Source organism: Lonchura striata, chromosome 17 (assembly GCF_050655825.1).
Source record: "Lonchura striata isolate lonStrDom1 chromosome 17, ASM5065582v1, whole genome shotgun sequence".
NCBI classification, from domain to species: Eukaryota; Metazoa; Chordata; class Aves; order Passeriformes; family Estrildidae; genus Lonchura; species Lonchura striata.
The window spans coordinates 5230763-5255383 of NC_140719.1; the positions used below are offsets into that span (position 1 = coordinate 5230763).

General features: G+C 44.5%; 1 protein-coding gene across 1 annotated transcript in view; it reads right to left on the bottom strand.

Annotated features, from left to right (window-relative positions):
* Nucleotides 1-6397: 6397 nt before the first annotated feature.
* Nucleotides 6398-24621, bottom strand: part of BRINP1 (BMP/retinoic acid inducible neural specific 1) — a 92428-nt gene continuing 74204 nt past the window's right edge. The window contains exons 6-8 of the mRNA XM_021551379.4: nucleotides 19582-19818; nucleotides 13825-14047; nucleotides 6398-7868 (exon numbers count right to left, since the gene is read on the bottom strand). Of these exons, the coding sequence (XP_021407054.1) occupies nucleotides 6728-7868; nucleotides 13825-14047; nucleotides 19582-19818 (1601 nt within the window). The 3' untranslated portion in view covers nucleotides 6398-6727. The remainder of the gene's footprint in view (nucleotides 7869-13824; nucleotides 14048-19581; nucleotides 19819-24621) is intronic.

Genomic DNA, 24621 nt, shown 5'->3' on the forward strand with positions numbered 1-24621 from the left:
GTGTATGCCCAGGAAAAAGCACAATGAGACTCAGATTGTCACAGAGCCCTCAAAATGTAGATTAATAGATAAATTAATGCCTGTTAATAGGGTAAAAGATAAATAATATACACATATCAATACTTAACAAAAACCTGCATCTAGAAGCACAGAAGGTGTAATTGTGTTTCTGATGTCACAGTCAGTCTCTTGGCTCCCTCACTTGAATTCAGCAGCACCAAAATCCAGGCGTTCTTTCCTCTGTTCCTGGCAGCAGCTTTGAGAACTCCTGACCTTCAGCTCCCCTTGGCATACCCTGTTTGAGGAGATGTGCCAGCATCTTGGAAAATCACCCCAGCTGAACTTCTCTTTCCTGTTCAAATCTATGTTCTAGACAACATGATTGACAGTATTAAAACACAGGGATAACTCAGATTCTCAAAAAGTAATACCCCTCCCACATTTGTCAGTCAAGAATTCTTTACCTAAAATTTCAGCCAAATGATTCAGTTGGGCATTTTCTACAGGAAGCTCTTGTGTAGTTAAAAATTAAGGTATTTCACAGAGATTTATCACTGGCAAAAACATCCCTAATAAACAAAATTAGCTGGCGTCCTTTTCCCATCTCATGTTGCTTTCTTTTGTTCAGTTTGATTTATTTGACTTTTTCAGCATTAAAATATTATTTTAAGCTCTGCTTGCATGATGTATGTTATATATATGTATATATAAATATCTAATGGGCTGGCTTTGTTCATCACTGAGCCAAAACTGAAATGAGGAGGTGATGAGAGACGAGATGGGCAGGGGGAGTGAAAGGAGTCCTCCCTGGGCACTGGGGTCAGTATTCCAATGTCTTTTGTGCCTGCCTGTATCTCTTCAGGGTCACCTCACCAGATCTCGCTCCTCCACAGATTCTGCTGCTGTGGTGATTTTTTTCCAGCTATACCTTTTGTAGTTCTCCTGGGGAGGAACCTGTTTTTTTTAAGGGCTCTACACAAGGTCAAAATTTCCTTCCTGGCTTACAAGCAAGTGCTGGATGTGGACAGGAGCCACCTGGAGATAGCACTGCTCTACAGATAAATGCTCAGGATGGGGACACAAAGATGGTAACAATACCTGGGGCTGCTCCCTTTAATATCCAAGGGGCAGAAACTTGGGTAATTTGCCTTTTTTCCTTGTTACACTGAAGGAACATTTGGCTGGACTTGGGTAATTTGCCTTTTTTCTTGTTACACTGAAGGAAGATTTGGTTGAACAATGTATTGGTACAAAGCACCAATCTTGTTCCAGTTTAAAATTCAGGAGAAAGGACTGAAGTGTCCAATAAGGCTTTTATATAGTATTTTAGCCCTCAGTGATTTCTATATTTATTTAATTCACAGATGAATAATTATTCTTATGACATTAGAAGATTTAGATTGCGGCAGAGAAATCGCGAGGGTGAGCTGATTTATATGTGCATTCTTGGACAAGAAGTCTATAATCTGACTGGCTCCAACAGGGTTAATCTATGATTCCAAATTTTCCAAGGCAGAAAGACCATGGAAATGCCCCCCCATGACCTCCTTATGCCTTGTCTGCTGTGCCTCCCTTCAGCTTCTCCCCAAAACACACACCCACAGACCATCCTGGTGTGTCTCCACTCTCAGACTTGCAGCACCTCCTCCTTGTGCCATTTCCTCCTTTCAGTGAGGATGAATTCCTCAAGAGAATTCAGGAGGCAGAGCAGGGAGCTGGGACTGGCACCCAGCGTGTCTCTGCATCCCTGGGGCTGAGCAGCCAGGCTGGGCATCCTGCTGCAGCCCTGTGCAGGAGGCACCATCTGCCAAACGTCCTCCTGAGCCACGCTTCAGCACGTGGGCTAAAGAGCTAAAAAGAACATCCCACCCATGGCAGCTGAAGTCCATCACAGCTTGCTTACAGGATTCTGGCTCTGAAGGGAGGCTGGGCAAGTGGCCAAGAAGCCTCTGTTACTTGCCCATGTTTCTCTTTGGGGAAAGGGACTCCTGGTTTAGCATGGCTTGAGATGGCTTTAGGGAGCAGGATGGCTTTGGGGAGCATTGGAGCTCCCTCAGCCCAGGTGCAGCCCACCCTAGAAGATGCAAACTCCATTAACTGCATTTGCCAGGGCCTTGGGGCTGCTCTTGACATCTTCGAGGTCACTGGCATAAGGCTTGTCAGCTCAAAAAGCAGCAAATCTCTTGTGCTCTTCTATGCAAGAGCAGCCAGGCTTCCTGGGAAGGGAAGGGGCAAGAAAAAGGGGAATTATCTCCATCCTTTGTCTGCTTGCCCCCTCCTCTTTCTTGTCCACCTACTTCTCATCCCTTCAAGAGGACATTTCTGCTCCAGGATGTGGTTGTTCTTGGAGCTGTGCAGGGGTCACTGGGCCTGGCTGAGGGGTCTCTGGGGCTGTGCCCTTTGCTTCTGAGGAGGCCAAAGCTGCTGAGGTCCAGATTCTTCCTGATGATTCCATGTGATAGCTAATTAATTGCCTCCCCACGTTTCCATGGCAACTTCATGCTGTGCTCTTAGCCCTGATCCAAATGGACATTCTGCACACTCCTGAAGCCATAGCATCAGCATGTTAATAAGACTTGCTGACGTCTTTTGCTTTCTGCCACACCGGCTGGTGAGTCTAAATTTGAATAATTTAAAAAGCAGATTTCTTAGGAAGCTCCCAATGAATTTTTGTCATGTGACTGGAGGAGAATTGTCCCAGAAGTCTTCTGCATCTGAAGAGAAGCAGAATTCTGCCTTACCTGCTGCTTTTTCCTTGCTTTGGCTTTGGAACACCTGGAATTGGCGCTTTTTTTTTTTCCTCTGGGTTATTTGGAAGCTCCAGCTTTCATGTAGTGCCTGATTTAACGACAGCAAGGGGCAAGTATCTGTCCTGAATTGGTAGGAGCATCTCTCTATTAGCTGAGCTGGACAATCTGATGGATTGCTCCCTAACTCCTTCTCATGCCAAGGAAGGAAGCTGGGTTGTGTTTTCATACAGTCAGAGAATTGTTACTCCAACTTGAGAGTATGAACATCCCTTTTGTCATTAAACTCTACAGCAATGCCCACTGATATGCAGGTTAGTGGGTTGAGCTTTGTGGTGAAGGAGTTCTCTGGGTCCCACCTAATTCTGCTCTGTTAATTACCCTCCATTCTGGTCACTGTCTTGTCAAACACATTTTTATGGCCATCATTTCCTCAGTTAACCCCACTGGAGCACTGGTGTGGCCTCTCTGGGGGTCTGAACTGCTTTCTCTTGGTCAGACATGTCAGACACCTCCACATCTCCTACTGCCTGCAGAACAAATTCCCTAAACCAAACCTGGGGGGTGTTTCTGGATCTGGCTGTCACATATCCCTTCCCTTGCCTGGGGAAGGGCTTTTGGGACTGAGCAGTGGAAGTGGAGTATATGCCCTGTTTAATTTATTTCCTAGCATCAAAAGCAATCATCCACATTTGATTGGCTTGTTTGGGTTTTTTTCCATTTCCTCAGTGAGCCCAAAATGGTGGTTGAGCTGCCAAACAGCTTCATCTTCTCTACCTGGAAGGACATGGGAGTTTATTCTTGATATTTTTGCTGCTTTCCTTCACAAAATTTTATGTAGCCATGCTGGAACGTGGCTCCACTCCGTGGTGTTGATGTGCCATCACTTCCAGGTGCACCATCAGGTGCTCCCAAGGTGAGTTCCATATGCTGACAGCATGCCTGTGCCACAACTCCTTCCCTCTCCCTGCACTGCCTCCCATTTCCCAGCCACGATGGGAATCTTACCTCACGTGCCTCTCTCAGCTCCACAACACCCACTTGATTTTAAATCCAGCCAGGATTTAATGTTGTGTTGGCACCCAAAGCCTGGCTTAAGTTTTATGGAGTTGCCCCCAGTGCTGAAGGCAGTAAATGCTGGGGGCTGCTCATCCCAAGGCATCATTAAAGATACATGAGGGCAATTGATTTGATCCCTACCAGTGCCACAAATACCAGGAGAGATTTAGGTAATGTGCTGCTAGTTACCCATGAGATCTGAGATTTAATTGCAGCTTCTTTGGCTTCTACTCACCAGACCTGGATTCTTATCTCAAAGGAAAGAATTTATCGAATTAATTTCACTCTGTGTTGGCACGGTCACTATTCCCAGCCACGAGCAAATCCCATCATTGCATGCAGGCTGCAGCTCAGGCAGCAGTCAGTATTTTTAGAGCTATAACCATAGTTCTTTCAAGTGTCAGCTCTTTGGGTCATACATGTAATTTAAACAGTACATTTCTATTCCCTGCTCAGATGGATGTAACTGTCAGGAACATTATTTCTACTGATAATTACAAATTTGACATTCATTTCCCATGAATACTCTCTACTATTTGCTTAAAACTCACCTCCATGCATACGATTGCTGCCAAATGTTCTCTTATCAGAAAGCTGAGGCAGAAATGTCACATCTATAAAGAACACTCTTGGAATGGTGAGGTCTAATATGATTTTCTGCTACACAAAGTAAAGGCCAAGCAAATGAAAAACAAACACTGGGAAAAATGGGCAGCCCAAGGCCTCTGGGGTGGACTGACCAGATGAGAGAGGGATCTTGAGACAAGGTAGGGGAAAAAAGCTACTACTAAAGGAAATGTTCCTAAAAACATCCTTGCTGTTTAATTCACCCAGCTCTTCTTCTGATACCCACTCTTGGATAGACAGAGTTTGGTGACTAATCCCCCTTTTTGGGGTTTTACTGATTACCCAAATTGATTTTCTTATGCCCTCCATTGGTAGCTCAGTTGGAGAGTTCAGTGAATGTATATTTTCCTTAAGGTATCCAGTTCCTTCTCAGGAAATTTGGAGGAGAACAACCTAAATCACACAAATTAAACCTGAAAATAGCCTTAATTGCCCAAGCCCCTGGTGTCACATGAACTACACCACAATGCATGAACGGATGTTACTCTCAGAATCTCAGCCAAAGTCTTCAAATGAAGTCCAAATTCCTACAAGACTGTTTTGAACTCAGTTGAATCAACATGTTAAATTTTGAGCCAGACCTGAATCTTGGTCTTTGGATCAGGACTGTGCCCCTTGCTCAGACCTGTTTCCCCAGGGTGCTCCTCCACCTCTGGAAGCCATCGGGATCAGAGATTTATTTCTCCCTTTCTGGAGGACAGGAATTCCAGTGTCTCACTACCACTTCTCAATCAACTTCAACTAAAAAATAAACAGTGAAATTAAGAGAAACACCTCACTACTCACCTCCCACAGTGTTCAGACTTCATCCCCCAGCCCAGATGATCCTTCATTCACACACTCCATTCAACATCCTACTTTTTGTTTAAATCCAAGCACATGTCCCCACACATTCAAAAAAATTTTACCCACCTTTTGCTTATTTTAGTATTTTTTTGATAACTCAATTATTTTAATTTGGCTTTATCCTTGCAAACTCAGGATAGGTTTGGTTGTTGTGGTCTTCCCTCCCACCCCTCCCTTTTACTAATTTTGCATATATTTTAATAAAATGTTGTCATATATTTGCTGTATTTTTTTTTTCTTGTGGACAAAGTGTGAGACAAGGATATTATTCACAGCCACAGAAACATAAGAAAGTAAAAAGGATTTTTTTCCTTTCCCAGTGAACAGAAATGACCTATGTACCCTTCAGTGTCTCCAGGCTTCCTTGGAAATGTATTCCCTTGCATTGTGCTTTAGTTTTTGTGGTGATGAGGGTTACCAGTGCTACTGGAAAACCCAGCACCTGAGGCAGAAATACAAACTCAGCTTTGCCTTTATGATTTTGGCTTTCTCTGCTTTAGGGACTATCTAGAAGAGCCTGAAAGATGAGTGAGAGAAGATTTACAGGTGCTGCTCCTCCTCTGGCACCACTGAAGGCAGCACCAGCCCAGGGCAGGGCACAAACTGCAGGTCAAGCTAAAGAACCCAACACATCCCATTTTCCAGCATCTGCTGAGCCCCTGCCTCTGGTGAAACATCTTCCAAGATGGAAATCCCAAAGGGAGGACACCTGAGCCCTGCACCACCCTCCACCTTTCTGTGTGGTCTCACCAAGGAGGCGTCAGCTTTACTCCCCAAGGGCTGCCATCCCCTCCTGTCCTCCAGCAAAGCTCAGCACAGGCTGCGGGAATAACTCAACATAAAGCTGGCATAAATCTCAACAGAAGAAATATCTTTTATCTTTAACCATTTACTCCCACTATAGGAATAATGGTAGCTCTTTTACATTTACATATAACTCTCATTTGTTTGTTGTTTGTTTGCTTTGATTTTTTTTTGTATGTCTCTTTATCTTGGCACCTGCATAGCAGAAAACTTGACAGTTCAGTACAGAAGTTTGCCCCTCTCTCTGCTCCTCCCTTGATTTCCTCTGCTGCCCCTGAGGACTCACAAGCAACACCCCCAAGGTCAAGAGAGAGTACGGTGTTACCCTTTTATGACGGATTATAGAAATAACAAACATGCCTGACAGTCTTATACAGCTGCTAGAACGGGTTTAGTTTTCAACAAATGAAGAATTTCCTCTTTTTTTTTCCTCTTTTGTATATTAATTACATTTTACAAATCTTATTTTTCCCCTTTATCTTTTTTCTTTCCTTTCCCCCCACTTTTACTTCTTCCTTTTTACTTTTTTTTTTCTCTTTCTCTTTTTTCTTTTTTTTTTTTTGGGTTTTTGTTTTGTTTGTTTATTTTTTTTTTTTATACAGCAAAAGGATCAATCACCAAAGTGTCCATTGCTAAGTCCAGGGTTAGCAGAGTTTGGCTGTCATCTGGTCGGACTGTTTGAGGATCTCGGTGTTGTACAGGTCCAGGGCGTGGTTCACTCGGATGATCTCGCTGTTGGTGAGCTTCAGGCGGTGCTTGAGCATACAAGAGAACAGATCCAGCTGGGGCTTCCCCGGGGCCACCGGAGGCGCCAGGCGGTTGATTCGGTCCCGAATATCCAGCAGCAAGAGCATGACGGAGGAGGAGGAGTAGAACTGCCCGCCCTGCGTGTAGGACTGGTTGACCTGCTGCACCGCGCTGCGCAGGAGGTCCGCGTTGAAGCGCAGGCTGTAGCCGTAGACCTGCACGTCGGAGATCTTGATGTAGAACTGGCGCTTGGTGGGGTCGGACAGGTCCACGGGCCCTTGGCCAGTCTCGTTGCGCAGGAGGGAGGGCAGCCGAGTCCGGCTGCGTAGGTAGATGTGGACGGTCTCAAAAAAGGTTTTCCACCGGTTGCCCAGCAGCAGGGTCCAGTTGTAGCACTGGCTGTTTTGGAGGCGGATTTTCTCCCAGCGCGGGTAGCCGTACTCCCCGAAAGGCATGTTCCAGCCCTCCGAGTGGCTCCCGCTGAACGGGTTGACGTAGACAAAGAACATGGGGTCCAGGCTGCTGTTGCGCATCTGGCAGATGCGCATGGAGATCCCGATCACCATGTGGATGAAGTCCATCCGGTTCTTGTTGCTCTTCAAGGTGAGGGACATACGCTTGCGCCACCGCGGGTCGAAGAAGGTGTCCAGGCGGATCTCGTTGCTGATGAAAGTGGTGTGCACGTACAGGCGGGAGTCCATCTTCTGCAGCAGGTACTTCAGCTCCAGGTCCTGGAAGTCCAAGTCCGTCTCAAAGCTGATGAACTGCTCGCTCCGCTCCGAGTCCACGTTCTGGGGCTCGCAGCGGCCTCGGTAAAGCTTATAGCCCTTGTTGCACGAGCCGCAGAGGGAGATGTTGGCAAGGCTGCACATGGCACAGCTGTTGTTGCCCCCAATGATGCAGGGGATGGGGCGCTGGCACAGACTGGTGCCACCGTGGCAAACGCAGCTCCGTTGGCTTTCCAGAAACGTCCCCCAGAACCCGTTCTCATTGCAGTAGAGCAGGGACTGGACTCGGGTAAGCCATTCCTGTATCGTCCTGCAGGTGAGGAGAAGGAAGAATTAGCACTGTAAGGCCTCACAGGGACTCGGTGTTGGCATCTTGCTGGAGCTAGAGTGTTTTCAGGGATATGTCTGAGGCAGAGCTCTTGGAACATCAATGCCCTGCCGTGGCATCTGGGAGCTATTCCAGTCTATTTCTAGACTGAATCTTTCATCTGCTGTTTACTCCTTTGGTGATGAGCAAAAGCCTTCTAAGAAATTGCTACCAGTTCGAAATGCTCACCTGAGCTCTCTCTAGTCGGCACTAGGAGCAGAGACGGGCACTGTGTCCTGCCAAGAATCCCAGCAGGGCCACAGTGACATGGGAATGGAGCTGATAAAGCCATGCCAGAGCTGTGGGGCTGTGAGACACCACAAGGGCAGCAGAACTCCCAGGCTAACAGATGAAAACTGCTCTTCAGGTCACTGGCAATTGGCCCCACCCTCTAAAAAATAGACCCATAACAGGACAAGGCAAAGCAAGCAGCAACCTCTGCTTATGGTGCAAAGCTCAGTAGAAAAGAGGGTATAAGCCAGGATGCACAGAGACAAAGCTGCTAAAACTATTCCTCCTTAAAAAAAAATCCAAAAGACTTCTGCTAATTAACCACCTCAGAGTCTCTCCCTTAAAATCAACCCCACTCACCCACCACTGAGCCCCACCACTCCCACAGCTGCTGGATCAGCACTTTCAACCCCACATCCTGAAGCCCTGGAACAACTCCTAGAAAATGACACTGCAACCCACGTTCACTTTGTGCACAACCCACTTGCCACGTTGCCTCGTTTCCCCCTTTTTCCCCTTCCCACTGCCCCAGGAAAGCTGGGTACAGCAATTCCTTTCTCAGCAGCCCTCAGCAGAATCCTCTGTGCAGCCACTGATCCCTCCCCTCCACCTCCCCCCTGGCTAATGAATACTTCATTGTCTCCTCTGGGCAAAAAGTTCTCGGTAGTGCTGCAGTGAGAGGACTGGCTAATGACAAATTAGGATTCAGCCCCTGTAGAACAGGAGGAGTGATTATGGACAGAGGCTCTCAGAGCTGGATTAGTGAAATTCATGGCACCTGCATCGCCTGACCTCCGAATAATCATTAAGCTGTAGGCTGTATCAAAGAAGGCATTAAATGATACAGCAGCAAAGAACAGCAAGATGATTAGGGGGAGGGAGCGAGTGGAGGGATGAGAGTGTAAAACAGAGCAAAGCACTGGAAGGAAAGAAATAATCAAGGAGCAGAAGCAGAAAGGCTGGGAAAGAAAGAGAGGAAAATGTGCAGGTAAAAGGAAAAATAAGAGAGAAACACAGTGGGCGGGAGTAATGGGTGGAGAAAGGGAAAAACTGCAACAGCAATAACTGCAAGAGAACAGGCAGGAATGAAAAGCAGGAAGAAAAGGAGAAAAAAGAAAGGAAAAACAGGGTGAGGAAAAAAGGAAGGGAGTTAGAAGAAAAATTCTGAAGTGTTGGATGTGGGAACAGACAATTTTCCCGTTCTTCTGTGGTACAGGGCTGCCAGGGTCTCCTTCCCCTATTCCCAGCCAAGAGGAGCTCTTCTGCTGGTGGAAAAGACAAGGTTGGCTGGGCAGCTTGGGAGCAAGGCAGAGACCTCCATAAATATCTGCTGCAGAGGAAGACAATGACAGCCCTGGTCCATCAAAACAGTGCACAGAGCTCCTTAATTCCTGGGACAGCTCTGCCTCGGAGGGGAGGGGACAGCACTGCACAGTGTGGCTGTAAAACACAGCCACAGGCTGACAGCAACAAGCATTTCCACACCATCCCAGGGGCTGAGGCTGCCTTCTGCTCACAGGTGAATTTTTGCTCACTTTTCAGCAGTATAAATATATTTTCACCCATCTGAAGCTTTGTGTTTCCTGTTTGAAAAGCCAGTCAAATGCACCTGGATTTCATGCAGTGCTGGACTGATGTTTTACACAGGTTTTAGGTGTTGCTAATGCTCCTGAGTTGCTGGGCCAAGGGCTGCCAGGCCATAGCAGGGGACACAGTATAAATTAGAGTGAGGTGACCACATTCTGTCCATTTTGGATGTGATCTGCCTTAGGAAAAAAAAAATCACTGAATCACTGGATAATTCTTTCCTTTTTTATACTAACAACCAGCAGAACAAAATGGGAAAAGAAAACTCAGCTGATATCTTGCAATGGACCCCAGTAAATTTCCTGTTCCCCAGACAGACTTTGTGGAGGATGGATGGGAGGTTGTTTATTGTTGGGGTGTGTGTGTGTGCCTTAGCTTTCAGCAAAGACACAAGTAGGACTAAAAAAACCAAGAAGAAAATGAAACAGGAGACTACCCACCATCTGCTGATGGCAGAAATAAAGGATGTAATTAAATAAAAATGCAGAATCCAGGGCAGAGCTGGGCATCAGCTACAAACACAACAATGGGAAGTGTGAGGGAGTGAGAGAGAAGTAAAGTGGTATAAATTACCCCATTTTTTCTTGCAACTGGGACAGGTTAAGAATATACACAGGACCAGCCAAAGTCCTTCAGCTGACAGGAGGTAACTTTTTAAAACACACCCCTCTATGGCTCAGGCTCATGGCATTGTACCTAAGGGGTGTCAGAGCAGGAGGATGCTGGACAGATCCAGTACCAGAACAGCCACTGATCTTCATTTAAATATTCCCAGGGCAGTGGTGGGAATCCCCACCCCTGGAGCTGTCCAAGGAATGCCTGGATGTGGCACTCGCTGCTCTGGCTGGGGTGACAAGATGGGGCTCAAGCACAGGTTGGACTCACTGATCTTGGAGGTCTTTTCCAACCTCAATGATTCCATGACTCTAAAGTGTAAATAAATATGACCTGCAGGCCAAGCTCTGAGTGAGAATTACTTTGCAGTATTTTCTGACTGTTGCTCACTGGACATGTGGCTCCCTGGCAATGCTGGGAACAGGGAGCCAGACAGGCTTTTGGTTTTTATTTGCAGGAAAAAAGGCACTGAATTAAGTAATTTCCTTTGTAAACTCACCTTTCACTTTCCAACCAGCACTAGCTGCTCTGGGGATATTTTTGATTTTCTGTATGGAACAGTGAAGTAAAAAATGCTATTTTTTTTTCTCAGCAGCTGTAAGATGTATTTTGGCTGCAGGCCAGAACATGTATAACCCCTCTCCATTGGATGTTATTTCTATTTTACATCCAGTGCTTTAAAATAAAACTACAGGTGATCATTTGACATCAAAGTTTTATTAACTGAGGAGTGGTCTGCTTTTTAAACCAACAGACTTGCCTCTGTTTTAAGTCTGTAAACTTTCCTGGGTTTTGACAAAACAAGTACAGACCAAGTATATTGGTATCTATATATCTATATCTATATATTTATATATAGATATATCTAAATATTTATATTTCTATAGATAAAATATAGATCTATACATCTATAGATATATAAATATACAAATATATAGATATATAGATATAGATATTTCTGTCTCCTTAGCCATTGCAAAGGGTCATGGAGAATCAGCCTAATTGCCAGAATTCCTATTCTTCTTTTCTTATCTTCCTTTTGGAAACACCACCTCTTCCTTTCCCTGAGGACAATCAACAGCAATCTCATTTATCTCATTTCTTTTTTTTTTTTTTTTTTTTTGCATTGCCATTGAATGTAAAATGCAGACTTACAATTACGAGTATTAAAGAGAGAGAGGCTTGCTCTTACTAGAACCATGGCATCCTTTCAAAGCCACTGGCATGCTTGATAAGCCTCTGTCATTCTGTACAGCAACAATTAGAAAATGAGAGTGTTTCCCAGCTCTGTGAGGAGAAAGATGGGTTGCACCTCTTCCACTACAGAGCTCCTACCACACTGCTCCCCTGCCTAGCTGCAGATGCAGAATGACAAACAAGAAAAGAAATTATAATATGACTGCTGATGTTGACTTAAACAAATCAAGCACATCAGTCAGTTAAAAACCCATCTGCCATCATCCATTCCACCCTCCTTCCCCCAGATTTCATTGTAGTAGTTGGAGGCTCCCTTTCTGCTTGGCTGGGTTTTTAAAATAGATGATAAATGCTGAAAACATATTTGTCTGAATCTTTTGGAGTAACATGGTTGGATGGAGATTTCCTTGCTGCTGCTTCTCTTTGTTGTTGCTGTTGTTGTTGTTGTTGTTAAAAATGCAAAAACAACTCAAAAATTCACCTTGGACATGCCTGTGGCTCCTCCAGCCACAGCCTGGTCAGAACAGCTCAGCCAGTTGGCAGGGATGGGCCAGGTTTAGGAAACTCTCCAAAGACTTTATTTCATAATCTCTTACATTTAATAGATATTTCTCCTCATCCCTAGTAAGTCCATCAATTTTTTGTCTAGAAACATGAGATTTCTTGGTAATTAAAGGTGTTAAGCCCTGGAAGAGTTTTCTGAGCTGCACAGTGATGGAATGAAGTCAGCGTGTTCAGCAGCCTGGGAGCAGGAAGAGAGCAGTAGACAGCAGTGCATCTGTCAATTTTGTCTTGAAACAGAATATTTAGGTAATGAAGGAAGTGGACAAACAGTTTCTCTTCAAATATTAACTTGGCCTGACCCTTCCAAGAGAAGCATGGAAGAGAAGGCACTCAGACTCATTTTTTTCCCCCAAGATTTTCCGTATTGCTTCAGTCCAGACAATGTAGAAAGACACAGCAAGAGATGTTTATCAAAATCCAGAAATGCAAGTCTCCAAATATGATTTAAGCAAACTCAGCTACAGGTTAGGGCTGAAAAGAGCCAGCAGGAGGGGATTATTAGATATCAATAATTGCTGTAGCAGTAATGGAAAATCTGCTCTCTCCACCTGTAATAACCTTGCAAGGCTTCTGCTCAGTGAGCTTTTACAGGTTCACACTGAATCTCACAGCAAAAATGTGATGTATTCCAAGTGAAACTAAAGCTTCTCCTTTCACTCTGGAGATATTGAGGAGCACAACCCAAAAATGGGCTGAAGCACCTTGTGCTCCACATGTCTCTTTTAACAGCAAGTGGAGGCTGAAAGCTCAAAAGTGGATCTTGAGGGAAAAACACAAGAAAAACACCTTAGTCTGCAGAGCAGACTAAACATATTCTTGCAAAACTTAAAGAATAAGTGATGCCCTTCCCCTGGGTAGGTAAAACCACACAGAAGGGATACGAATGTAGTCAGGAATGTGACAAAAGTTACCTACACCTCCAGGATTTTCAACCCACTCCCAGATTGTGGGAATCCAGGGCTTCCCTCTGGCTGCCCTGGCAGGTCTGGGACCCTGGCAGGGGTCAGGAACCCCCCTGGACAGAGCCCCCAGAGACACTGGCTGTGATCTCTGGCCATGGAAAAGAGTTTTCAATCTTACAGGATGAATTACCAGCTCTGAGTGTTTGATATCAGTAATAATTAAGTGTGGCATGGGTGCAAAAGTAAAATTTTAGGATTCTAGATGAGGGGTTCAAAGGGGACAAGATGGAGGAAATTGGGTGTGCCTTGTCCTTTTTCTCCTTCTTCATGCCCTCCATGTCTCACTGTGGTGTTGGCATTTTTCTGTTGGTTCAGGCTGGGGACACACTGTCCAACGTAGGTGACAGATATTGGCACGTTATTGTAAATGCAGCCCAGGGAGTTTCTGGTATTGAATGTTTGTCACATCCCACTGAGGGCAGAGCCCCACACGCTGCCCTGCAGGACAGAGCTGGGCAGGGCAGCAGAACATGTGAGAGATAAACAGAATAAACAACCTGGAAACCAGCACAGACCAATTATGGCTTCTGCTTTGGCAGCGGGGCTGACAGACAGAGACTTTCTACAATCTCAGGATCATCAATACCTCAGATTCCAACACCAGATTTTACCATTTCCCCCCAAACACCCACGCCAACACCCCCTACATCCAAACACAACCCGTTGGGATGAGGCTCAAGCCCAAGCTCAGCACCACCAGCCCCTCAGCCCAGCTCCCCGTGCCTGAGGAAGGATGGGGGTACCTTTCCCTAGGCAGCTGGTGGTTAGGATTGTGCCGACACCGGACACTGAGGCCAAAGAGTTTGCGGGCAGTGCGCTGGATCTTCTGGCGCTGGGCTTCCAGCGAGCTCTGCAGCAGCTTGTAGCGGTTCTGCAGGTCCCAGTCGTTCCCCCAGTGCTGGTGGATGCTCCCAATGGTCAGGAAGTGGTTGCTAGGTAGCCTTTTCATGAAGGATTTAAACTCATCTGGAACACACACACAAGAAACGGTGTCGCACTACGACACTAAATAACTCACGCATTCACTCAAGATGCAAAAGAAGGAAAAGAGGGAGTTTTATTCCTGACCTCACAATATAGAGAATTCCAAAAGTGACAGTGGATTGAAGGATGAAATTGCCACCTCACCAACCACACTGATCAAACAAACAGTCCATAAATCTCTCATCCCACAAAGAAGAATGCAAAACAATCATTACTTACATGAACAGTGTTGTGTGAGAACTCCAGTAGAAATATGTAAATATCAGAAGTCATAGAAAACTTTTAAAAGAAATTTAAAACTTTTAAAAGAACAAGGTGACAAAATGGGGAGAAATACGGAGGTTTCTGAGCTGTAACAAAGCTTTTTATTAGAAAGAGCAGTGATGACGAGGCCATCAGCTCTGCCAGGAGAAGGTGATGTCCATTAACTCACTGCTCTGTCCCTCTGCCACAGAAAGCCACTAATTCCATGGCTGCTGCTGCTCCCATATAGGAAAAAAAACCCTATAGTGAATATCAAGGTGAAACAACCCAGTTAAAATGCACACGGCGGGGAAAAAAAGACAAACCAGAAATTCCCTGGAACATGAGGCTATTGTCTAAGGGTTATAAACAAAAAGCTGGGAGTTGTAATCATTTTCACTTAAAGAGTTCTCATTTACATTGTTTTTCAGCTGGTCCTGAAATGCTGTTTGTTGTTGATGGCAAAGCATTTTGCTGTGTAATTAAAAAAAAGGGGGGAAAACAAAGCTTTAAAAATTCTCCAGAGGAAAGGTTTGGATGCTGTTAAAATGTCCTGCTCTTGCATTTTTTAAAAAGAGCATTTGATTCTTACCTCTCATTTAACTCCATTTGAAGTTAAATGAGTTGCATTTTGTAATGAGGAAACTAAAATAAAATAGTTTGCAGGGCTTGGGTGAGAACAAAAGGTATCAATTTTAACCAAAGGGAACAAATCCAATTGATTGAAAAATATATTGTTCAGTGTTGCTGTTTGTTGTGTTTGTTGTTTTTTGATCACTTTATTTCCATTTTATTTTATTTGATAATGAAAAAACCCATCGTTACGCGGGGGTTGTTTGAGTTGGTTTTTTTTTTCATCACAATCAGAAATTCTGACACTGTTTCTCTTTATGATCAGCCCCTCCTTTCTACCTGAGAAGGGTGGTTTGCTCAGACTCTGATTACCAGGCTGGGACATCCTCAGATGAGGAAAAACCAGATGGTTCCAACTTTCTCAGGGGAAAATAACTCAATTTTTGATGCTAGAAAACCATATTTGACACAGTGAGACCTTGAGAAATGCAATGAGTGGGACAATAAGAACTCCATAAGATGCAATAACGACAAGAGCAATGTTTTGTACCAGGCGAGAAAAACCCCACGTGTCAGCACAGGCTTGGGCACAATCAGCTGAGGAAGACCCTGGGGGCTGAGGAGGTTCAACATCCTGCTCTCCCTGGAAAAAAAACTTCATACTGGGCTGAATCCTGGCGGATTCAGGATATTCAGCTTTTCTTGGCACTGCTACACCTGGGGCACTCACCTAGCAGGGATGAACAGAGACTTGGAGGGCAGAGCTGAGGGACACCAAGGTGCTCTGAGCACAAGTTCTGCAAAGTCTGGGGAGCTGCACTGGCCTCATTTGGTAAAGAGGAGGCCAAGGGATATTTAATTACAGCAAAACGTACTCCCAAATATGAAAAAAACTCTTTTGAGAGACAGTTGCCATAACAAGGAGCAAAGCACAGTTTGCAACTTGAGAAATTAAAATGATTTACTGAAAAACTTCATCACTTGGAGGTAATGCAGTGCTGGAACATGATCAGAGATGTATAAAAATCTCTCATTTTAGACTCTGCTAGACAAAACCAAGGCTGCCCTGACCTATTGCTGGCTGTGGTCCTGCTTCTAGAGGGAGGCTGGACGAGGACCCTGCCATAAACTTCCCAAACAAGCCAACAAGAAGTATACCCATCTTTTCCTCTACACTATCTACATTATTTCTGAACCTTTCCCAATCTTTTTTTTTTTTTTTAATTCCTTCATCCTATTTTTAGAAGGAAAAGGCGGGTTTGTAAAGGCGGACATCTTTTCAAATAAAAAAAGAAATAATCCATAGAATTAGTGGGAAAAAAATCAGATAATTTAAATCCTATAGTACGAAGTCAAAGATATTTGCATAACAGATTTCTTATTATTCATCAACTTGCAGTTCATGCTCAACTGCCTCACAAAGGATTTCTGTGCATTAGTCAGGCCCATCCTGACGTGGATGGTAAATGGATGTTCACATCTTCCTCATCACATGGTGCAACCAAGCTCCTCATAGAAATAATCACCACCACTGCACTGCCAACATCTGTGGGACATCTGCTTGTCTCCTTTCCCCCCAGACATAACCAAGAGATATTTTTTAGTCATCTCTCGGGTTTTCACTCTGCTTTTAATGCTGCTGCCAGTGTCCTTCTCTTCCCCAAACCTGACTGTGTGCTTTTCCGTGGGCTTCTGAAATCACCATCAGGTATAATTGCTTCTGTTGACCATGCTGATTACTCCGGGTACCTTTCAGCAGTAAAAGCCTTGCATTTGCTTCCCGCCCCTTATAAATCAATTTCCTCAAAAGCCTTTTTGTGCAGGAGCCCAGGCTCTTTTCCCTCTGATGATGAATGTGGTACATTTTTCATTGAGACGGGCGAGGCAGGAATTTCGGTGCAGTGTGCACATTTTGCTACCGCAGTGCAACGTTGGGGGAAAAACAAATGAGCAGCAAATCTGGCAAAATAAAAGCTGGATGGGGTTGTTTAAGATTAGGGTGATGAAGAAAAAGAAAAAAGAAAAATACTTTAAAACCAACATAGTTTCTTCATTATTTGTATTTATTTATAACTCTGCCTGGAAACCAGTGTTATGGATGGGGATATTCCCTGTTTCTGGGAATAGTTCGTATTTAACCCTGAGAATTTCCAGTTAATGAACAGGTCTGTTTGCATTTGTTGTTATTTTATTCCTCTGCACAGCAGACCTTGCTGATGGCTGGAACTACACCTCCCGTGATGCAGCTTGGCCCCCGTGTCTGCTGAATCACCCCATCCCTAAGGCAATCCCATGGCAGTGACTCAGCATCACAGGTGGCACCACAGGGAATCGACAGGTCAGACATCTCTTTCACAGATGAAATTTTCCTTTTGCCAGTGTTAAAAAGATTTTTAAAATCCCATTCACATCAGAAAGCAATTACTTCGAATAAACAAACAAATTAACTCCACCAAATGACTTAATTAAAAGTTGGCATTTTTTTTAATCTGCAATCACTGAATTTTTTGACCAGCCATTTGAAAATGCCAAGAATAAGGCAGCATTATTTTTCTCAATTTACCTACAAGCAGTGAAGCACAGGACTAAAAAAAATCCTGAGCTGATTCAAAACAGCTTCAGTTCATTGCGGCCTCCTTGACTTTGAAGATACTATTCCAAATCTCAGCAACTCTTGATTCGCCCTACACGATTTTTTCAAATTAACAGAGGATCCAACACAGACCAGAAGCAGAATACAAATGTTTTGGGCTTTCAGTAGCTTCCTGTGCAAAATGGTATTTGCTTTCAGAGCACTCCTGTGCCTTTCAGTCCACTTTATTGGAAAAGCCTTCAGATGTCATCAGAGATTTCTCCTCTGCTGTTCATAATGAAGAAAATCCTCTAGTTATTGGGAATATTTATTAAAACAAAGAAGCAAAACACTAATATTGCAGTCCTTTGTGATAGCAACTTCCATCTCAAAGGATAAGTTCACGCATGATGCATCAAAGTGATGAATCAGATGCAGCAGCTTTAGACATAAAGATAATCACTCCATCTAGCCCTGAAAAGCCTCCAGCCCTGGGTGGAATATGGCAGAAATTGCACTGCAATATGTCAGTTTAACATGGCAAATGAAAAACACCTTCCCCCATTCAAATCCCAAGGGGAGGGAGCCTGAATATAATTATCTACCCCAGCCTGTGCTTGGATCCAGTGCAGCAAGGACAGAACGTGGCAGTGGAGCTCCCCTCTCCACAGGGCTCCCACCTTCTCAGGGCTGGGTTAGATCCCCTGGGAAGGGAAGGGGCTTGATGAGACCAACCTGTGGCTCTTGAGCACCTTGTGTGAAGATGCTGTGCCAGAACTTACAACTAACACACAACCAGAGGCTGAGCTGTGCTGGCAGGCACTGCCAGTAATCCTTGTACACTTGTGAAGCACTGAAATGCCCAAAGCTCCTGAAATCCACATTTCTGGTGTTACTCACCCCAGCTGTGAACCCATAGAAACTCACAGGAAACATCTGACCTGGCTGGCTGGTGACCTGCTCCTGGAACTGCCCAGCCCTGTGGCTCCCCGGGGTGCCTGGGGGGATCTGCTCAGGGTGCTCATTAGCCTTGGGCATGAACTCCCACCCTGGCTGCTCTGGCTGCTTGAGCACCATGGTGACAGCATGAGAGGGACATAAGCATGTCTGCAGCAGCCCAAACACCAGCAGGGGCCACGTGTTGAAGTATGAAGCAAATCCTCAACAGCCCTTTGAGGAAACATCACAGGCTACTGCATTTCAGCCTTTAAAGGAATTAAGGTGACTTTTAACGTGAAGAAAGAAAGAAAACTTATGAAGGATTCATCTTGAATTGAGCTAGATGGTCCTTTTCTCACAGTTTTCCTTCCCGAGATGGAGATCTAGGCAGTTGTGACAAAAGTAATTGAAGAAAATGTCTTGGAAAGTGGCTGGTTAAGACTGAAAGATGAGAGTCAGCACAAGGACAAGTTCCAGATGAAGTTCTGCGTGGTGCCTGTGTGGTTTCAGGGCAGGCAGGCCACTTGCTAAAGGAGAGAATTCACTGGAAGTGTTGCTCTTTCCTCCCTCAAGCCCTCAGGAGTGTGTAACCTGTGAGTACAACGCACCTGCTATGGGTAAAATACTCCTACTACCAGCATCAACACAGAACAAACTCTAATGACACCCCCAGCCTCACCTGGGGAGAAAGTGGGAAAGAGAAATGTTCCCAGCAGCAGACACTGCCCTGCAGGACAGAGGAGTCATTTTCCCTCCTTCTCCCTGCCTCAAAGGAGGTGTCATCTGGCCTGTGTGTTCTTCTCCCTCTGAATTGCTTCCACCAAAGCAAAATAAAGCATTCATGCAAATCTGAAAAGCAATTTCTGAATCTTTCTTATTCTGGAAGTTTCTCTGTAGAACTTAAAAGTATTAAAAGAGAGTATTAAAAGAGAGATTTGGAGATGGTTTGGTTTGAAAAATCAGATTTTTAACCAAACATATACTTCCATGGAAAATATCCCTGTACACAAAATTCCATGTGTGGTGTGTGTTCCTGTCTGTGTGTTTAATAGAGGAAAAAAGAGTATTCCCTCAAGACTAAGATCCTGTCAATATCCTCTGATTTTTAGCCAAACTAGAGCATTACACTGAGGGAATAAAAGATTTTTACCTGATGCAACCTGCCACAAATTAAAAATTGCTCAATTACCTGAATTCTCCAGATCTTTATAGGCTTCTGTCCAGGTCTTGGCCATGTTTGCCAGGGTGTACTCCATGATCTGGATGTCAGTGATGGGGCAGTTGCACTGCGGGAACTCCTCGGAGCACTGGCAGCCGCACTGGCTGTCCCTGCAGATGTACTCGCCCTCCCCATTGCACATGATGTAACTCAAGGCAGACTGGACAAACTTCTCTTGTAAATACTGGGGGAAGATGATCTGGAGACCTGGAGAGAGAGAAACAGGTTTATGGGAGGGGGAAAAAAAAGTGAATAAAAAAGTAATTTCAAGTATTATTTCCTCTTTTCAAAACCGATTCATTAACAGTTTGGGAAAGTTATGGTGAAGAATTAAAAGCTGTTGTAAATAAGGAAGGTACAAATTGCATCCCTCCCAGGCAAGGAGTGATTTAGCTGAGAACAGAGATCATCTTCTGTGCAGGAAAAGGGTGACAAGAAACTTCCCCTTCCCCAGCACCCTTTCATTCCATTCCCAGATCCCAGCATAGCACAATGCAAAGCCTCCCTAATTCCCAGGTGTGGTGTTTTTTGTCTCCTGAAACCAACTGCTAGTTCAGAAGTAAAGAGCATTATGCTGTTCTGACCTGTTTTGAGAGATACTAAATGGGTTTGGTTCCACAGGAGAAAGGGAAATACACACTGAAAGGGAAAATAAGAAGGAACACAAAACAGAAGAAAGGAAAATAACACGAGAGGGGATTTATAAAAGTCCCTTGCAGAGTTAAGTGCCCAGCTCCCACAGCATAAATACAGGAGCTGGGTACCTGAGCCTTCGCAGCTTGCACCCTGCTAGGAAGGCTACTTGCCAAATCCTATAAAAGTGCAAATGGATTTAGTGCAGATGATTTCAGTGTTGCTTGGCAGACTTACATTAGCAGGGAGATCTATCCCCTTGTCCCCTTCTCCATGGCAGTGTTTGTGTGTCCATCCATCTGTGCAGGCATCGGTGTAAGTGCACCCTCGCTCGGGTACCAGAGGATGCAATACCAGCTCCAGTGTTTGCCCTGTGCACAGTGTGCGTGGTTTCCATCCCCTCCTCCTCCCTAAGGATCTCCCTGAGGATTCACAGCTGTTTGCTTCTACCTGGCCAGTCCTGCCTGTCAGCCCCTGTCAGTGTCTGGGGTGCAGGAGGCAGGGGACAATAACTGCTAGCCTTTCAGGGGACCCCCCTGGAAAAGGCCAGGAGTGGAGGGCAGCGGGAGGAGTTTATGGCAGTGCTGACCTGTGCTGGAGTGAAGGCACACGGGACAATTACCCATCTGTTTGTGCTCCTGCCTCGCCAGATCCGTGCCCGACAGCTCGCCGGGGCGCAACGAAAATCAGACAGTAATTCAGAGGATGAGAGTGTGCAGGAATGGCAAAAAGGGTTGTGACCCCTTTCAGGAGTGCAGGCCCATCTCTGATGGGTTGTGTTCACCCCAGACAAGAGAAAAACAGCAGGTGGTGACCCTGGGACCCCCATTACCCTTCTGCTTTTGGATCCAGAGAAGCTCCTCAGCCTTAATGAGGTCCCTCTGGAAGAGCAGGTCTGGGGGCTCAGGAGGCTGTGGAAGGCACAGGGAGCCCTGGTTCCTCTCCCCCTGGTCTGGGTGAGCACCGTGCTGGGTGGCAGCAAGCTGTCCCTCTGCCTGACCCCAGAGGCTGCCTCTGGGCTGGATGAGCTTGGAGCACCCTCCAGCTGGGATTCTGTTTGTGACACTTGCACAGGGAAGGACTTCCAGTCCAGAGACACTGTTTCTGCAGAGATCCTGCTGCCTTTTCTGGAACACACAAAGAGCTAACCAGTACAGCATCCCTGCAAACACTTCAAAACTAGCCTGCAGAAATCATTATTTTCAGGTCTCTTTGGTCTTTTCTGAGATGTGTCTCAACAAAAAGCTCAGATTTCTTCCTGCTCTCTTCAGGAAGTCCTGAAGCTCAGACTCTTCCAGGGATTGTAATGATAGGACAAGGGGGAATGACTTCAAACTGAAAGAGAATAGGTTTGGATTTGATATTAGGAAGAAATTCTTCCCTATGAGGGTGGGGAAGCCCTGGCACAGGGTGCCCTGGATCCCTGGAAGTGTCCAAGGCCAGGCTGGACAAGGCTTGGATAGTGGGAGGTGTGTGGAATGGGATAAGCTTTAAGGTCCCTTCCAATCCCATTCTGGAATTCTCTGATTTATCTGAAACAACCACTACAGAGGGATAGTCCCCTGTCAAATCCTCACACTGATATTAGTGATGGCCCCACCTGCCAGGATCCCAAACTTTCCTTTAGGATGGAATGAAAGTGAAGTGCTATTGGAGAACTGATCCACAAAAGGGACCAGAAAGCCTGAAGGCAGCTGTACTCACTGAGCTTTCAAGCTCACATGAGAGCAGAGCTGGACTTCTTGATGTGCACTGATTCTTCATTCATGGTCCAAGTCCCATTAATACATTTTCCACTCTGCTTCATGGAGGAGCATCCTGTTCTGGCTCTTTGAATATGACCAAATTACCTCAGGCTCTTAAGTTCTCCATAGTTTCTCTTTGAATTCTAATTTGGATAAAGCACAACAAGCTGTTTGGTCCCACTTACAAATGATCCTGGCTTTGTAAATTTTAATTTTCTTTTTTTCATGTGGAGGGAATAAGGGCAAAAAAGCAACACAAGTTTCAGGGAAAGCACCTCTTATTGCAAGGGGCATCCACTGTGCTTTCCAGCAGATGCAGAAACATGAATACCCTGTGACCTCCAAAACACAACATGTTTTAACACTGCAATGCTTCACATGGATACTCTCTTTTTGCCCATAAAACTCATGGCTTCTGAAAAAAAAATAACATTTCCAGGAAAACATCCTCTTGTAAGAAAAGATATCATGTTTAAGGGGCAATCAGACCTCTGCACACTTAGCAACTCAACAGAACACTTTTATAAATACTTAACTTCATCAGGAAAGCAGTTTTGCTAGAACCCATCAGCTGCCTGAAGCATTTGACAAGAAGCCCACACTCAGAGCTGTGTTTGCACAAGTGACACCCAGATCCAGTTTGGTGCCACTCACTGGAGCACCAGTGCCCACTCCAAACACAACCCCCTGGCTTTAGACAGGCTGCTGGCATTGCCTGTGACTCACATCTTCCAGCCAGGAATTTCCTTGTGGAAGGAATCAGTGTCACTGAAATACAGCTGTGCCTATTTCCACACAAGCACTTATAAATATATATACACACACATAAATATTCACAGATTCCCCATCATCCCCAGGCAAAGGCAGATTAATATATATGTATATATATATATATTTTTTTTTTTTTTTTTTTTTTTTTTTGCTTTAGTTTTGAGCATCTCTGTGATTGGATATCAGCAAGAGATTTTACAAGCTCTGTGACAGCAGCAGCTCCTCACCCAGTCCTGGCATCCTCCCTTTCATGTGTGGTTCTATCCCATGCCCAGGGACTAAATATTGCTGGAATTCAGTGGGTTATGGTTGCCAGTAAAGCACAGGTGGCATCAATCTTTTGAGACCACTGTTCTGGGTGCTTCTGTTGCTACCTGTAAAGCAGGAAAGCTGTACTCCCAAGGAATAAAACAGTCCCACTGAGCAGCTTGTGCTAGCTGAGAAAGTCCTGCTGCCAGCCACAACCCTAATAAAATTTCCTAAATGCTGTGTTGTCCTCTAAGAAATTTCTTTGGATATTGCAAACATTCAAAAGAACTTTTTTTTTTTCAATCTTTCACTGTTGTCTACTGATGGAACAACCTCATGTCAGCAGCCAAGAAGAGGAGCAAGCTGGTCTTAAAAACTGGGATATTTGACCATTTCCATTGGGAGAATCCCTCAATCCAAGCCAGGGGGCACAAGGAATGGGTTCATCCTCAACAGCAGCCTCAGGAGCTGATAACAGATGCACAAGGTAAATTTGCTGCTGACTTGAACATCTTAGTTTTGAAGGTAATTTATTGATCAGAGGAGGGATTCTGCCACTTTGTAAAGCATGAAGTTCCTCTTTAAAAATGAAAAGCACCACAGATATGGTATAGGTTTATCTTAGATAACTACAGGCAGAATATGAAGTATCTGACAAGAGAACATGTCCTTAATTCACCTAGAAATACTATTAGAGATAGATGTTTGGCTTTAGACTGTATATAAAAGGCTTCCTGCATTAAAAGAGGTAAATTTCCCCAGCTCTAAATTAGAGCTATTTGAAACATTTTCCACAGAAGAGTTCTCTGTTGAAAATGCAGTTCCATTGAAGCATTTCGCGAGAGCATGTTGACTCCAAAAGCACTTTTGACTTTCTAAATGTATTTTTTCATACTCCCTCATTTCACTGCAGTGAAAAGATGAAATGTTTTGTGTTGCCATTACTGTTCTTTCCATCTTCGAAAAAGCTTTAATAGTAATTGTAATGTAAATTTTAATGCTATACTATCATATATGCTATGTAGGTATATAATACAACTCTCTATGTAGTTGTAGATATATAATGTATAAGGGTATTTACACATATATAATAATATGATATTAAATATTGAAATATATTTAATATTATATAAGTATTGTATACAACATGCATTATGTATAGTATTATACTATATGAGCATATGTGATGTAGCAAACAGCCTGATATGCAACATTTCCTGTTTATTGTTGCACAGTTCAGAACAGCACAGAAGGATTATTATACCTCACTGAAATAGTGTTATGCTCCAATACTGACATATACTGTCAATAACAGCATTGATACAACAGGACATGCCTCTGAAATTTGGAATTCCTGAAAATCTTCAAAGTGTAGCTTTTTTTAAGTCAAATTTTCCAATTTCTGCATAGGACACTTGTGCAGGGAACACAAATCCCCCTTATCCCCCTTTCCTTTTGCCCTGTGTCACAACAGGGATCCTGCTTCAGGGAGTGCTGGGAAAAAGGGAGACCTTCTGTGATAAATATTGTGTATATATGTGTATATATATATATATCCCGGGGCATGCCATGCATGCTGGGCCACAAGGATACTGGTTTATAAATTAGTGAT